This window comes from Pecten maximus, chromosome 8, assembly GCF_902652985.1.
Source record: "Pecten maximus chromosome 8, xPecMax1.1, whole genome shotgun sequence".
Classification (NCBI taxonomy): Eukaryota; Metazoa; Mollusca; class Bivalvia; order Pectinida; family Pectinidae; genus Pecten; species Pecten maximus.
The window spans coordinates 45965946-45981568 of NC_047022.1; the positions used below are offsets into that span (position 1 = coordinate 45965946).

Sequence of the window (15623 nt, forward strand, 5' to 3'; positions counted from 1 at the left end):
TGTACTCACTTTTCACCAAAGACATGACAGGGATTTGATAGTGTACTCACTTTTCACCAAAGAGACATGACAGGGATTTGATATTGAACCCACTTTTCACCAGAGACATGACAGGGATTTGATAGTGTACTCACTTTTCACCAAAGACATGACAGGGATTTTGATAGTGTACTCACTATTCACCAAAGACATGACAGAGATTTGATAGTGTACTCACTTTTCACCAAAGACATGACAGGGATTTGATATTGTACTCATGCACTTTTCACCAAAAATGGGACAGGGATTTTGATAGTGTACTCACTTTTCACCAAACATGGGACAGGGATTTGATATTGTACTCACTTTTCACCAAGGAGCTTCCAGGTTGGACAGGATAGGTAACAGGGAAATGTTCTGGACCACGACCTCATGAAATTCACCAGACAACTGACCCTCTCATATCTAAATACTATATACACATGTTTATCTGATGAGTCAAGATGGTTAAGATGACGATATACAGTCAATTGTATTCATGATTCATTAAATTTTATTTTCCTCTAATGAATTTCATTTGTCTGTGTTGTAGACATTACAAGAATCTGCTGACAAGTTAACTAACCTAGAGAATGACTACCAAACAACAAAACAGAAGCTTCATGAAAAACAGTCCGAAATCCTCTCACTTCAGAAGGTAAAACAGTCAATCATGTCTATGGAGGATATGGAAACATAGTTTGTATACCTCCACCATGAAATGCGGGGGGCATATAGTGTTACCCATGTCCGTCCCATCCGTTTCCATCCCATTTCATCCCAATGTAACTAGCTAATCTCAGGAACTGCTGATGTGATCCTCACCAAACTGTTTCAGGGTGTCATTGGCAGTGGGGGGCATTAATGTCGTACGTTTACTAATCTTACCTATATCTGTACACGTATTGTCGTACATTTTCTAATCTTACCTATACCTGTACACGTATTATCGTACATTTTCTAATCTTACCTATATCTGTACATGTATTATCGTACATTTTCTAATCTTACCTATATCTGTACACGTATTATTGTACATTTTCTAATCTTACCTATACCTGTACACGTATTGTCGTACATTTTCTAATCTTACCTATATCTGTACACGTATTATTGTACATTTTCTAATCTTACCTATATCTGTACACGTATTATCGTACATTTACTAATCTTAGCTATATCTGTACACGTATTATCGTACATTTTCTAATCTTACCTATATCTGTACAAGTATTATTGTACATTTTCTAATCTTACCTATATCTGTACATGTATTATCGTACATTTTTAGCTCACCTGGACCGAAGGTCCGGTGAGCTTATGTCATGGCGCAGCATCCGTCGTCCGTCCGTCGTCCGTCAACATTTGCTTCAAATCGCTACTAGTCTAAAAGTTCTTTTTGACCAAATTTGGCCAGAAACATCCTTGGCAGAAGTGGGACAGATTTTGCATAAATGGTGACTCTGACCCCCGAGGGGCCAAAGGGGCAGGGCCCAATAGGGGAAATAGAGGTAATTCCTTTAAAGCGCCACTAGTCATAAAGTTATGAATGGATTTGAACCCAATTTAGTCAGAAACATCCTTGGGGGAAGTGGAACAGATTTTGCATAAATGGTGTCTCTGACCCAAAGGGGCCAAAGGAGCGGGGCCCAATAGGGGAAATAGAGGTAATTCCTTTAAATCACTACTTGTCATAAAGTTATGAATGGATTTGAACCCAATTTAGTCAGAAACATCCTTGGGGGAAGGGGAACAGATTTTGCATAAATGGTGACTCTGACCCCCGAGGGGCCAAAGGGGCGGGGCCCAATAGGGGAAATAGAGGTAATTCCTTTAAATCGCTACTAGTCATAAAGTTATGAATGGATTTGAACCCAATTTAGTCAGAAACATCCTTAGGGGAAGGGGAACAGATTTTGCATCAATGGTGCTTCTGACCCCCGAGGGGCCAAAGAGGCGGGGCCCAATAGGGGAAATAGAGGTAATTCCTTTAAATCGCTACTAGTCATAAAGTTAAGAATGGATTTAAACCCAATTTAGTCAGAAACATCCATTGGGGAAGGGAAACAGATTTTGCATAAATGGTGGCTCTGACCCCGGAAGGGCTAAAGGGGTGGGGCCCAATAGAGGAAATATAGGTAATTCCTTTAAATCGCTACTAGTTATTAAGTTATGAATGGATTTAAACCCAATTTGGTCAGAAACATCCATGGGGGAAGGGAAACAGATTTTGCATAAATGGTGACTCTGATCCCAAAGGGGCCAAAGGGGCGGGGCCCAAAAGGGGAAATAGAGGTAATTCCTTTAAATCGCTACTAGTCATAAAGTGATTAATGCATGTTCTAAAAACTATTCTTGAGATCTTTCAGACCTTAGAGTCTGGACTTCATTAATCTTTAAAGCAGTTCGGATCCCCACACTATAACCATATATAGCATTGTTTGAGATTTACAAATAAAACAAATTGAATATGAACAATATTTTGACATTTGGTCTAATCCAACCAGGTGAGCGATACAGGCCCCATGGGCCTCTTGTTTAATCTTACCTATATCTGTACACGTATTATCGTACATTTACTAATCTTAGCTATATCTGTACATGTATTATCGTACATTTTCTAATCTTACCTATATCTGTACACGTATTATCGTACATTTTCTAATCTTACCTATATCTGTACACGTATTATTGTACATTTTCTAATCTTACCTATATCTGTACACGTATTATCGTACATTTTCTAATTTTACCTATATCTGTACACGTATTATCGTACATTTTCTAATCTTACCTATATCTGTACACGTATTATCGTACATTTTCTTATCTTACCTATATCTGTACATGTATTATCGTATATTTTCTAATCTTACCTATATCTGTACACGTATTATCGTACATTTTCTAATCTTACCTATATCTGTACACATATTATTGTACATTTTCTTATCTTACCTATACACATATTATCGTACATTTTCTAATCTTACCTATATCTGTACACGTATTATCGTACATTTTCTAATCTTACCTATATCTGTACATGTATTATCATACATTTTCTAATCTTAGCTATATCTGTACATGTATTATCGTACATTTTCTAATCTTACCTATATCTGTACACGTATTATTGTACATTTTCTAATCTTACCTATACACATATTATCGTACATTTTCTAATCTTAGCTATATCTGTACACGTATTATCGTACATTTTCTAATCTTACCTATATCTGTACACGTATTATCATACATTTTCTAATCTTACCTATATCTGTACATGTATTATCGCCAGGTTAAGATTATCAAATGTCGATAAGCTACCTGTTTCTTCATTATGGAGGACTTTCAATCAATAAATCACTAAAATCTCTTGACATTTCCTAAAAGATAGCAACATAATTTAAAAAAAAGAAGATAGCAACAGAATCTTGTTTTTAGGTTAAGAATGACATTGATGTGTTTTCTGTCTGAATTGTTTCCTTTTTATAATCTAACATATTAGCAATAGCTTATAACACTTCAGATGGAAACATAAAATTCCTGAAATAGAAATGGTGATAAATTTGGATGAGGACCTAGTCTACCTGACAATTCAATGCCAGAAAATGGAGATAAATTTTGCTGAATTAGCTTTTGAGATAGTTATCGCAGATTAAAAGGGTTTTCTTACTGGAGAACATGTTAAAAGCAGTGACTTGCTACAGGTGGGCTTGTTGTAGGAGTACCTTGCTAAGGTTGACAGGAAGCTTTTGCATGTTCATGTGTCATATGGGAAATAGACATGTGTGGTTGATATTAAAATTCTCAGTTAAAATGTGACAAGGAAGCGTGGGTAATGAATCAAATCTACAAGTGTTCACCATTGTACTGATTAAAAGTTATAAAACATGAGATATTACCTTTAGATTGTGTTCCAACACCTCCCACAGACAAAGTACCTGGTGAGAAATTGACAGGTGTACTAGTACATATAAATCAGTATATGTGTCGTTAATGTGGGAAATAACAGTCAATCAAACACATACATTCAATACAAGTGTTGTGTCAGATTTGGTATCAGAAATAGTTTTGTTTTCTATTCATTTTTTTAGGACCAAGATACTAAATCCAAAGATTATGAAGAGGTTGTGACGTCATTACAGGTAAATATTCTCCTGGTAACATCCCCCAAGGTAAAAATGAATGATGCAAAATTGTAACAAGAAATGATTATTGATAAAAAAAAGGTTAATTGATCTGATCTGAAGGGCAGGTAAGGTATTGTCATGAGAATTAAATGTTGGTTAAGCTGATCTGAAGGGCAGGTAAGGTATTGTCATGGGAATTAAATGTTGGTTAAGCTGATCTGAAGGGCAGGTAAGGTATTGTAATGAGAATTAAATGTTGGTTAAGCTGATCTGAAGGGCAGGTAAGGTATTGTCATGGGAATTAAATGTTAGTTAAGCTGATCTGAAGGGCAGGTAAGGTATTGTCATGGGAATTAAATGTTGGTTAAGCTGATCTGAAGGGCAGGTAAGGTATTGTCATGGGAATTAAATGTTGGTTAAGCTGATCTGAAGGGCAGGTAAGGTATTGTCATGGGAATTATATGTTGGTTAAGCTGATCTGAAGGGCAGGTAAGGTATTGTCATGGGAATTAAATGTTAGTTAAGCTGATCTGAAGGGCAGGTAAGGTATTGTCATGGGAATTAAATGTTGGTTAAGCTGATCTGAAGGGCAGGTAAGGTATTGTCATGGGAATTAAATGTTAGTTAAGCTGATCTGAAGGGCAGGTAAGGTATTGTCATGGGAATTCAATGTTAGTTAAGCTGATCTGAAGGGCAGGTAAGGTATTGTCATGGGAAACAGTGGTTGAGCTGATCTGAAGGGCAGGTAAGGTATTGTCATGGGAAACGGTGGTTGAGCTGATCTGAAGGGCAGGTGAGGTATTGCCATGGGAAACGGTGGTTGAGTTGATCTGAAGGGCAGGTAAGGTATTGTCATGGGAAACGGTGGTTGAGCTGATCTGAAGGGCAGGTAAGGTATTGTCATGGGAAATGTCCCTCTGTCATTCAGAAACATCAATTTTGGTCAGAAGGGTTCATGGGGAACATAATGGTGGCTCTGAACCAGAAACCTTAGGAAAGTGTTGACTTACATATGCATTTTTGTGCTGAAAGGGAGACTGGAATTATATTTGTAAAATGAATGAAATCAGAGTTTTTCCCATGATGACTGAAAATTACGAGTTGTTATCAGTGAATGTAAGCTCAGTTGGCCACTTGTGTAATGCATTTCTGAAAGAAGAGTACGACACCCATTTTAAGTTTTTTTAGAGCAAGCCATGCAACAACATACATGAGGATATTTAGTAAATAGATGATATGCATGAAAATCATCTAAAAAGATTAATTGTCACAAAAATTGAACCGTTGTTGACTTTTGCATGACCATATTTCAGAATAAGATTGAAGAACTCAGAGAAAGTTGTCGCAAGCAGGAGCAACATCATCAGGAGGTAACACAGGAACTGAAATCTCTACAGGCCAATCAGCACCCTCTAGTGGACAACTGGGCACACATATCACATCCAGGAGGAGACAACTCAGGAAAAAAATACAACAATAACCCCCACAACTCATCAGGCAGTCCGGTCCATGGTGTGTACATCTGGAATTAAATGAAGTTTACATCTTTAAATTTGATTTATCCAATTGAATCTAAATCCATATGATAATCATAATTACTGTTATTCTTTTGTTTATCAAAGTTGATTGTCAGTCATCAGAAAAAAAATAATTTGAGTTAAGTGAATCCAAAGGAAGGTTTTGTTGGCATTTTGTATCAGTAACCTATGAGCTAATAATGTAGTGCTTTTGTAGGCTCTATCACCACCCATTTGGGTTAGGGATAGGTGAAATAGGGTTAGGGTTAGCCCCAACCCTAGCCCTAATAATGTAGTGCTTTTGTAGGCTCAATCACCCATTTGCACTTTTCAAAACAAATCAAAGTTTATATATACAAGTTTGTCGTTTAGTGATTCTGGTGTAAATGTTCAAAAAAGTCTTATTCTAACTTAGAACTGTTTTTTCTCAGAAAACTTCCATCCCACAAACATCAGCTCACAAGAATCGTTACCAGGGAAACTAGTAAATGGAAGTGATACGACGCAGGTGGATTCCACAAAGTCTCTTGATACAGGTAAGGCAGTATTTATATCTAGGGGTTATACGGAGCATGGAGATCACAACTAAACATTAATGTGTTACGCTTTAATCCTGTCCAAAGGTTAGGATGGTGGAGGTGAAGGATATTTATACAGCATGTTTGAGGCCAACAAATAAACCTGGGGTACAGATGTTGTCATGATGATCAAAGAGATGTTAACATTTACAGTACTGTAAAAGTGGATATTTTCGCGCGTTGAAATTGTCGCTTAGTCAGCTTCCAAACTGTTTGCGGTGTGGATATTTTCGCGCTGTCAGTCATGATGAAAATATATTTTCGCACTGCGATGTCATTGGCCATGTACATAAAGTAAGATTATTTTCCGCAAACTCCATTGAAAGCTCGCGACGATCGGTCCAGTAAATATACCAAACTTTGATCAACAGACAGACACGTTTAGGTTAATTGGTTGGCATTAAGTCTGTGTGAGAGAAAAAAACATTAATTTAAATCAGATATTTAAGCGTTGATTTAGTCTTTTACATTGAAAATACACCATGTTCGAGGCACTTGATTGCAACTTTAGGCCCCGAAAATGTATAAATAACATGCGTTATCAGTACTCGTACTATGTGGTAAATTAAGAAATCATCCGTGTATTGTTGAAGGCAGTGTTAACTAAGTATGTTTAATATTCAATTGCGACTGAACACCTCTTAATTATTTCTAATCAAACTATTACCTGTAAACCTGCTCCCTCAAGCTAGGTAGACAGGCCACGCGTGGCGTCACTCGCGGTCAAGTTGAAAGGATCAGACGTCTGGTTAGGCCGAGTGACGTGTAAGCATTCATGTCTAGTCAAAACAACGCCAGGTGTCCCAATTAGCGATAGTTGATTTTGCAGTTTTCAAATAAGTTTGGTAGTAATTATAAATACGACTTGGCAATTTAAAAGCAGACTTATTGATGCTCTGACCTAATTTTACCAACATATATATATATATAGACCTATTTCCACAGTAGCCCTTTCATATTTTCAATACCGTATATCGGGTTTTTTTGGCGTATGCCAAATTTCGCGTTTTCTGTACAAAATGACACGTTTTATTTTTAGCGTATTTCATTTTTAGCGTTTTCGCACCGTATAATTCAAATTTTAGCGTACATATGTTTCATATAGAACAAAAACGAAGAAGTACAGTAATAATAATTTATTTACACGTTTGTTTGCTTCAGCAAACTCAGGTCTGTCCCTGACCGGATTTTCTTTGTTCTTCCGTGTAACGGTTACAAATCGTAGCATGGCCATGTTTCACTTGGCAATGCCACTCTCGTTATGATTTCAAAACAATCTACATTGTATACAAAAGACAAAACATAAGATCAACTGTGAGTACATTTTTATTGAATAAAACAGTTCAGTCGAGTCACGGCCAATTAAGCACACCTGTATACGGTATGTGTTAACAGGTGACCGAACAATGACAACACTCCTACAAGGGAGCTAACTCTTATTGTAAAATGTGACCAATTTTAGCGATAACTTATTTTTCGCGACCGAGTCTGGTCGCGAAAATAGCGAAAATTAGGCACTCGCTAAAAAAAACCCCGATATACGGTATATTAAACGGACCATTCATTACAGTTAACTATCGATAGTTTCTGATTCAAATAAAACATACAACTACGCGGAGACTCAACATTAACATTTCTAATACAAGCAAGTTTATCTATTTTGTCAAATGTGCTGTTTATGGGCCTATAGCTACACAATGGCCGACCAGCTTTGCGATTGATATGTACAGTAACGTAGAAGCGATCGTAATTATCATGAAATGAAGAAAGTTTAATGATCAATCAACATTAAACTAGATGAAATACTATCATTTTACTAATTATTCAAATTAGTATAGTAATGTCTCAGACAAATGACCGACAATGACAACGTTACACATCATTGACGACATGGTTTACTGCAGGAACTTGCGTCTTGGATGTGGAAATATTCGCGTGCCAATATTTTCACGTGTTATTATATTTGCGTGTGGATATTTTCGCGGAGATTTAATGATCGCAAAATAAGCGAAAATTTCCACGCCACGAACATTTCCACTTTTACAGTATATCAAATATCTGTGTTAACATTTACAGTATACATGTATTAAATATCTATGTAGACAATGTATTAATCAAATTTTGATTTTAGAATTTTTTTAATTGTAAAGAAAATAAATTAAACACTTCATCATCTCTATTTAAAGTCACGTTAGGAATTGTGTACAAGGTCGTGTATGGTTTAGTAGGAATTGTGTACAAGGTTGTGTAAGTGATAGTATGAATTGTGTACAAGGTTGTGTATGTGATAGTAGGAATTGTATACAAGGTTGTGTATGGTTTAGTAGGAATTGTATACAAGGTTGTGTATGTGATAGTAGGAATTGTATACAAGGTTGTGTAAGTGATAGTAGGAATTGTGTACAAGGTTGTGTTTGTGATAGTAGGAATTGTATACAAGGTTGTGTATGTGATAGTAGGAATTGTGTACAAGGTTGTGTATGTGATAGTAGGAATTGTATACAAGGTCGTGTATGTGATAGTAGGAATTGTATACAAGGTTGTGTATGTGATAGTAGGAATTGTATACAAGGTCGTGTATGTGATAGTAGGAATTGTGTACTAGGTCGTGTATGGTTTAGTAGGAATTGTATACAAGGTTGTGTATGTGATAGTAGGAATTGTGTACAAGGTTGTGTATGTGATAGTAGGAATTGTGTACAAGGTCGTGTATGTGATAGTAGGAATTGTATACAAGGTTGTGTATGTGATAGTAGGAATTGTGTACAAGGTTGTGTATGTGATAGTAGGAATTGTATACAAGGTTGTGTATGTGATAGTAGGAATTGTATACAAGGTTGTGTATGTGATAGTAGGAATTGTATACAAGGTTGTGTATGTGATAGTAGGAATTGTATACAAGGTTGTGTATGTGATAGTAGGAATTGTATACAAGGTTGTGTATGGTTTAGTAGGAATTGTATACAAGGTTGTGTAAGTGATAGTAGGAATTGTGTACAAGGTCGTGTATGTGATAGTAGGAATTGTGTACAAGGTTGTGTATGTGATAGTAGGAATTGTATACAAGGTCGTGTATGTGATAGTAGGAATTGTATACAAGGTCGTGTATGTGATAGTAGGAATTGTATACAAGGTTGTGTATGGTTTAGTAGGAATTGTATACAAGGTTGTGTATGTGATAGTAGGAATTGTGTACAAGGTCGTGTATGTGATAGTAGGAATTGTGTACAAGGTTGTGTATGTGATAGTAGGAATTGTATACAAGGTCGTGTATGTGATAGTAGGAATTGTATACAAGGTTGTGTATGTGATAGTAGGAATTGTATACAAGGTCGTGTATGTGATAGTAGGAATTGTATACAAGGTCGTGTATGTGATAGTAGGAATTGTATACAAGGTCGTGTATGTGATAGTAGGAATTGTATACAAGGTCGTGTAAGTGATAGTAGGAATTGTATACAAGGTTGTGTTTGTGATAGTAAGAATTGTATACAAGGTTGTGTATGTGATAGTAGGAATTGTATACTAGGTTGTGTATGTGATAGTAAGAATTGTATACAAGGTCGTGTATGTGATAGTAGGAATTGTGTACAAGGTTGTGTATGTGATAGTAGGAATTGTGTACTAGGTCGTGTATGTGATAGTAGGAATTGTATACAAGGTTGTGTATGTGATAGTAGGAATTGTGTACTAGGTCGTGTATGTGATAGTAGGAATTGTATACAAGGTTGTGTATGTGATAGTAGGAATTGTATACAAGGTCGTGTATGTGATAGTAGGAATTGTATACAAGGTCGTGTATGTGATAGTAGGAATTGTATACAAGGTTGTGTATGTGATAGTAGGAATTGTGTACTAGGTCGTGTATGTGATAGTAGGAATTGTATACAAGGTTGTGTATGTGATAGTAGGAATTGTATACAAGGTTGTGTATGTGATAGTAGGAATTGTATACAAGGTTGTGTATGTGATAGTAGGAATTGTATACAAGGTTGTGTATGTGATAGTAGGAATTGTATACAAGGTCGTGTATGTGATAGTAGGAATTGTATACAAGGTCGTGTATGTGATAGTAGGAATTGTATACAAGGTTGTGTATGTGATAGTAGGAATTGTATACAAGGTTGTGTATGTGATAGTAGGAATTGTATACAAGGTTGTGTAAGTGATAGTAGGAATTGTGTACAAGGTTGTGTATGTGATAGTAGGAATTATATACAAGGTTGTGTATGTGATAGTAGGAATTGTGTACAAGGTTGTGTATGTGATAGTAGGAATTGTATACAAGGTTGTGTATGTGATAGTAGGAATTGTATACAATGTTGTGTATGTGATAGTAGGAATTGTATACAAGGTCGTGTATGTGATAGTAGGAATTGTATACAAGGTTGTGTATGTGATAGTAGGAATTGTGTACAAGGTTGTGTATGTGATAGTAGGAATTGTATACAAGGTTGTGTATGTGATAGTAGGAATTGTATACAAGGTCGTGTATGTGATAGTAGGAATTGTATACAAGGTTGTGTATGTGATAGTAGGAATTGTATACAAGGTCGTGTATGTGATAGTAGGAATTGTATACAAGGTTGTGTATGTGATAGTAGGAATTGTATACAAGGTCAGTGTATGTGATAGTAGGAATTGTATACAAGGTTGTGTATGTGATAGTAGGAATTGTATACAAGGTCGTGTATGTGATAGTAGGAATTGTATACAAGGTCGTGTATGTGATAGTAGGAATTGTGTACAAGGTTGTGTATGTGATAGTAGGAATTGTATACAAGGTCGTGTATGTGATAGTAGGAATTGTATACAAGGTTGTGTATGTGATAGTAGGAATTGTATACAATACCGTGTATGTGATAGTAGGAATTGTATACAAGGTTGTGTATGTGATAGTAGGAATTGTATACAAGGTTGTGTATGTGATAGTAGGAATTGTATACAAGGTCGTGTATGTGATAGTAGGAATTGTATACAAGGTCGTGTATGTGATAGTAGGAATTGTGTACAAGGTTGTGTATGTGATAGTAGGAATTGTATACAAGGTTGTGTATGTGATAGTAGGAATTGTATACAAGGTTGTGTATGTGATAGTAGGAATTGTATACAAGGTTGTGTATGTGATAGTAGGAATTGTATACAAGGTTGTGTATGTGATAGTAGGAATTGTATACAAGGTTGTGTATGTGATAGTAGGAATTGTATACAATGCCGTGTATGTGATAGTAGGAATTGTATACAAGGTTGTGTATGTGATAGTAGGAATTATATACAAGGTTGTGTATGTGATAGTAGGAATTGTATACAAGGTTGTGTATGTGATAGTAGGAATTGTATACAAGGTTGTGTATGTGATAGTAGGAATTGTATACAATGCCGTGTATGTGATAGTAGGAATTGTATACAATGCCGTGTATGTGATAGTAGGAATTGTGTACAAGGTTGTGTATGTGATAGTAGGAATTGTATACAAGGTCGTGTATGTGATAGTAGGAATTGTATACAATGTCGTGTATGTGATAGTAGGAATTGTATACAAGGTCGTGTATGTGATAGTAGGAATTGTATACAAGGTCGTGTATGTGATAGTAGTTTATTACAGACTTGTGATTATTGTTTTAAGTGCGGCCATATGTTACAGAGTAACAACCCATGTCTATAGGGACTGTTCAGTCTGAAGGCTCCAACAGGAGGTGCTTTAAATGCTATATACTTTGTGCATTTCAAACCAAACCTGCCTCAAATCCTGCTTAATGCTCTAAATCCAACCCGCATGTCCACGATGAGATATTGTTATACATTGTTATACATTTGAATATTTTTAGCATTGGTTACCATTTTTTCGACTCTCTTCAAAATAAATTCTGTTATTTTCTTCTTCGTTTATCACCGAACTGTTCCTTCTGAAGTAAGAACTGTTAATGACTTCTTCCCTTTATCAATCCTTTTCCGTTTCCTTATTAACTTTACTGCTAGAGAAGAAATTGTTTTTCAGTTGTTTTATGTAGTTCTCAATGCTTTCATTAAATACACCTCATGAATCATTTTAAATGGTCGTCCACCATGCAGTAAGTAAAATCTATGAAATTCATTATGAGAATCTAAAACATTTCCCCAGACTTTGTTAAGCCATTGTTAACCATCGTTGGTATAAGTCAATGAGTGTCAAGCAGGACCAGGGTACTTGGTATAGAGCTGTCTATAACAAACTTCCAACCTGTCTTGTATACCGGTAATTGATGAAAAGAACTATATAATTACAACAATTCACAATTATAATTCTACAATAATATGGTGATCATCCTCAAAACAAAATTTGGTAATCCAATAGCTTATTATGTGGTATCCAGTATGTAGTCTGGGAGCATGACAGCATTTAGCCAGGATCCTCAGATTTATAACCGCAGCAGGTATGGTGGAGGTAGTTTCTACAGCATGCCTATTTATTTTTGGTCTCAGGTTTTGCGGACGACGATACTGTTGAGTTAGAACCTTCCAATGAACCCTCCCCTGACCAGGCCCAACCCCCTCCAGGGCCATACGAAGACCCTGAACTTTACGAAATAGCTAAAAAACTTACAGAACTGGAGGCTGCTGACTCCGAGGAGGAGAACGTACACACAGAAGGTGATACCAACTCGTTCATTGTGGAGAGAGTGTTGAAGGGATGAGTAACTTAAACAAAACAATCGGACATGTCCGTAGAAATACCACGACACCTAAACAATCGGACATGTCCGTAGATATACCACGACACCTAAACAATCGGACATGTCCGTAGAAATACCACGACACCTAAACAATCGAACATGTCCGTAGAAATACCACGACACTTAAACAATCGGACATGTCCGTAGATATACCACAACACCTAAACAATCGGACATGTCCGTAGAAATACCACGACACCTAAACAATCGGACAAGTCCGTAGATATACCACGACACTTAAACAATCGGACATGTCCGTAGAAATACCACGACACCTAAACAATCGGACATGTCCGTAGAAATACCACGACACTTAAACAATCGGACATGTCCGTAGATATACCACAACACCTAAACAATCGGACATGTCCGTAGAAATACCACGACACTTAAACAAAACAATCGGACATGTCCGTAGAAATACCACGACACTTAAACAAAACAATCAGACATGTCGGAAATACCACGACATCAAGACAGCAATTTTAGTTAATATCCCACCAACATCAGATTGGTTCATGCATCAATCAATCCACCGTAACTATTTTCACTAGTTTTTAGGGACACATGAGACAAAGTTGAGGGACCTATTCTAATTGCCTTTTGTCCGTCATCGTCCGTTCATTGTGCATCTTACATCTATAAACAATTTTCATTTTCAACTTAAACCCCTGAACCCATTGCATTGAAATTTTGCATTAATCTGCCATGGCCAAATGTCAACTACAATTGTGAATGATATGGTCCCTACCTCCCAGGGGACCCCTACCTCCCAGGGGACTGAGGGGTGAGGTCAGAATGATATTGTCCCTACCTCCCAGGGGACTGAGGGGTGCGGTCAGAATGATATGGTCCCTACCTCCCAGGGGACCCCTACCTCCCAGGGGACTGAGGGGTGAGGTCAGAATGATATTGTCCCTACCTCCCAGGGGACTGAGGGGTGAGGTCAGAATGATATGGTCCCTACCTCCCAGGGGACCCCTACCTCCCAGGGGACCCCTACCTCCCAGGGGACTGAGGGGTGCGGTCAGAATGATATGGTCCCTACCTCCCAGGGGACCCCTACCTCCCAGGGGACACCTTCCTCCCAGGGGACCCCTACCTCCCAGGGGACTGAGGGGTGCGGTCAGAATGATATGGTCCCTACCTCCCAGGGGACCCCTACCTCCCAGGGGACCGATTGGGTGCGGTCAGAATGATATGGTCCCTACCTCCCAGGGGACTGAGGGGTGCGGTCAGAATGATATGGTCCCTACCTCCCAGGGGACCCCTACCTCCCAGGGGACTGAGGGGTGCGGTCAGAATGATATGGTCCCTACCTCCCAGGGGACTGAGGGGTCAGAAAGGGTAAATTAACTGACTTTTCAAAAACCTTCTTCTCAATATCCAAAATAAGGTAGAATGAAATACTCTCCATAGATGGAAGGGTCCCAAGGTGCTTTACCAAACTTATTACAAATTTCGCTTGGGAAGATTTACCATATTTTAAGTAGGGAAATCCCATTTTTGGTGAGTGGTTAAGGTGTCCAGACACTTTATTACTTGTCCTTCACTTCTGGGTTACAAATTCGAAACCCAAGTGGGGCAGTTGCCTGGTACTGACTATGTATAGGCCAGTTTTTTCTGGGTACACCAACTGTTATCATTTATAGATTAGCCATTGGAATTATGGTTAGAATTATTGGTATGTAATGAAAGTTTGATGGTATGTACCAATTGGACCTGGCTGACCCATCTGGGGCTGATTGGCAAGGCCAGAACTGGTCAAATTGACTGAAATATATATTAGAACCCAGGTGACCGTTATGGCCCATGGGCCTCTTGTTTTAGAAGTATTGGAGCAATTTTTTCTCAAATCTGATGTGTATAGGTACCCCTTATTCCCTTGATGATTTGGTTTCTGATTTATTGATTCTTTATTGCTAATTGTCCATGTTGGGGCCAATTAGAAAAAGAAAAGTCATAATATTTTGTGATTTCCACAGTAATGATTTAAATGCATCAACAAAGAAAAAGCTGTACATGCATGCATGTGTATTTAAAGGTACAAATGTAGTTAAGAAAAAAATAAAATAAAATCCATTTTACCAAGACCTTAGATTGAATATTTTGAGCTATAACATGACTCTACTATCTCCTTGTATGTTGTATTTTTTATTAACAGAATAGTAAAATCCTAATTGTCACTCATAAGTTGCAGGCATAGCTCCATATCCCAGTGTCTGTACCCATAGCTCCATATCCCAGTGTCTGTACCCAGAGCTCCATCCCAGTGTCTGTACCCATACCTCCATCCCAGTGTCTGTACCCATAGCTCCATATTCCAGTGTCTGTACCCATAGCTCCATATCCCAGTGTCTGTACCCATAGCTCCATCCCAGTGTCTGTACCCATAGCTCCATATCCCAGTGTCTGTACCCATAGCTCCATCCCAGTGTCTGTACCCATAGCTCCATATCCCAGTGTCTGTACCCATAGCTCCATCCCATTGTCTGTACCCATAGCTCCATATCCCAGTGTCTGTACCCATAGCTCCATATCCCAGTGTCTGTACCCATAGCTCCATATCCCAGTGTCTGTACCCATAGCTCCATCCCAGTGTATGTATCCATAGCTCCATATCCCAGCGTCCGTACCAATTGCTCCATCCCATTGTCTGTA

The 15623-nt window shown here is 37.8% G+C and overlaps 1 protein-coding gene across 15 annotated transcripts in view; it reads left to right on the forward strand.

Moving 5' to 3' along the window:
* LOC117333679 (RIMS-binding protein 2-like) overlaps positions 1–15623 on the forward strand; it is a 323862-nt gene that overhangs the window by 239516 nt on the left and 68723 nt on the right. For 14 of the 15 annotated variants that reach the window (XM_033893100.1, XM_033893088.1, XM_033893095.1 and 11 more), the window contains 5 exons: positions 572–676; positions 4119–4169; positions 5468–5666; positions 6103–6207; positions 12712–12879. In XM_033893100.1, coding sequence (XP_033748991.1) covers positions 572–676; positions 4119–4169; positions 5468–5666; positions 6103–6207; positions 12712–12879 — 628 coding nt within the window. The remainder of the gene's footprint in view (positions 1–571; positions 677–4118; positions 4170–5467; positions 5667–6102; positions 6208–12711; positions 12880–15623) is intronic. The other variant, XM_033893091.1, reaches the window with a different exon arrangement.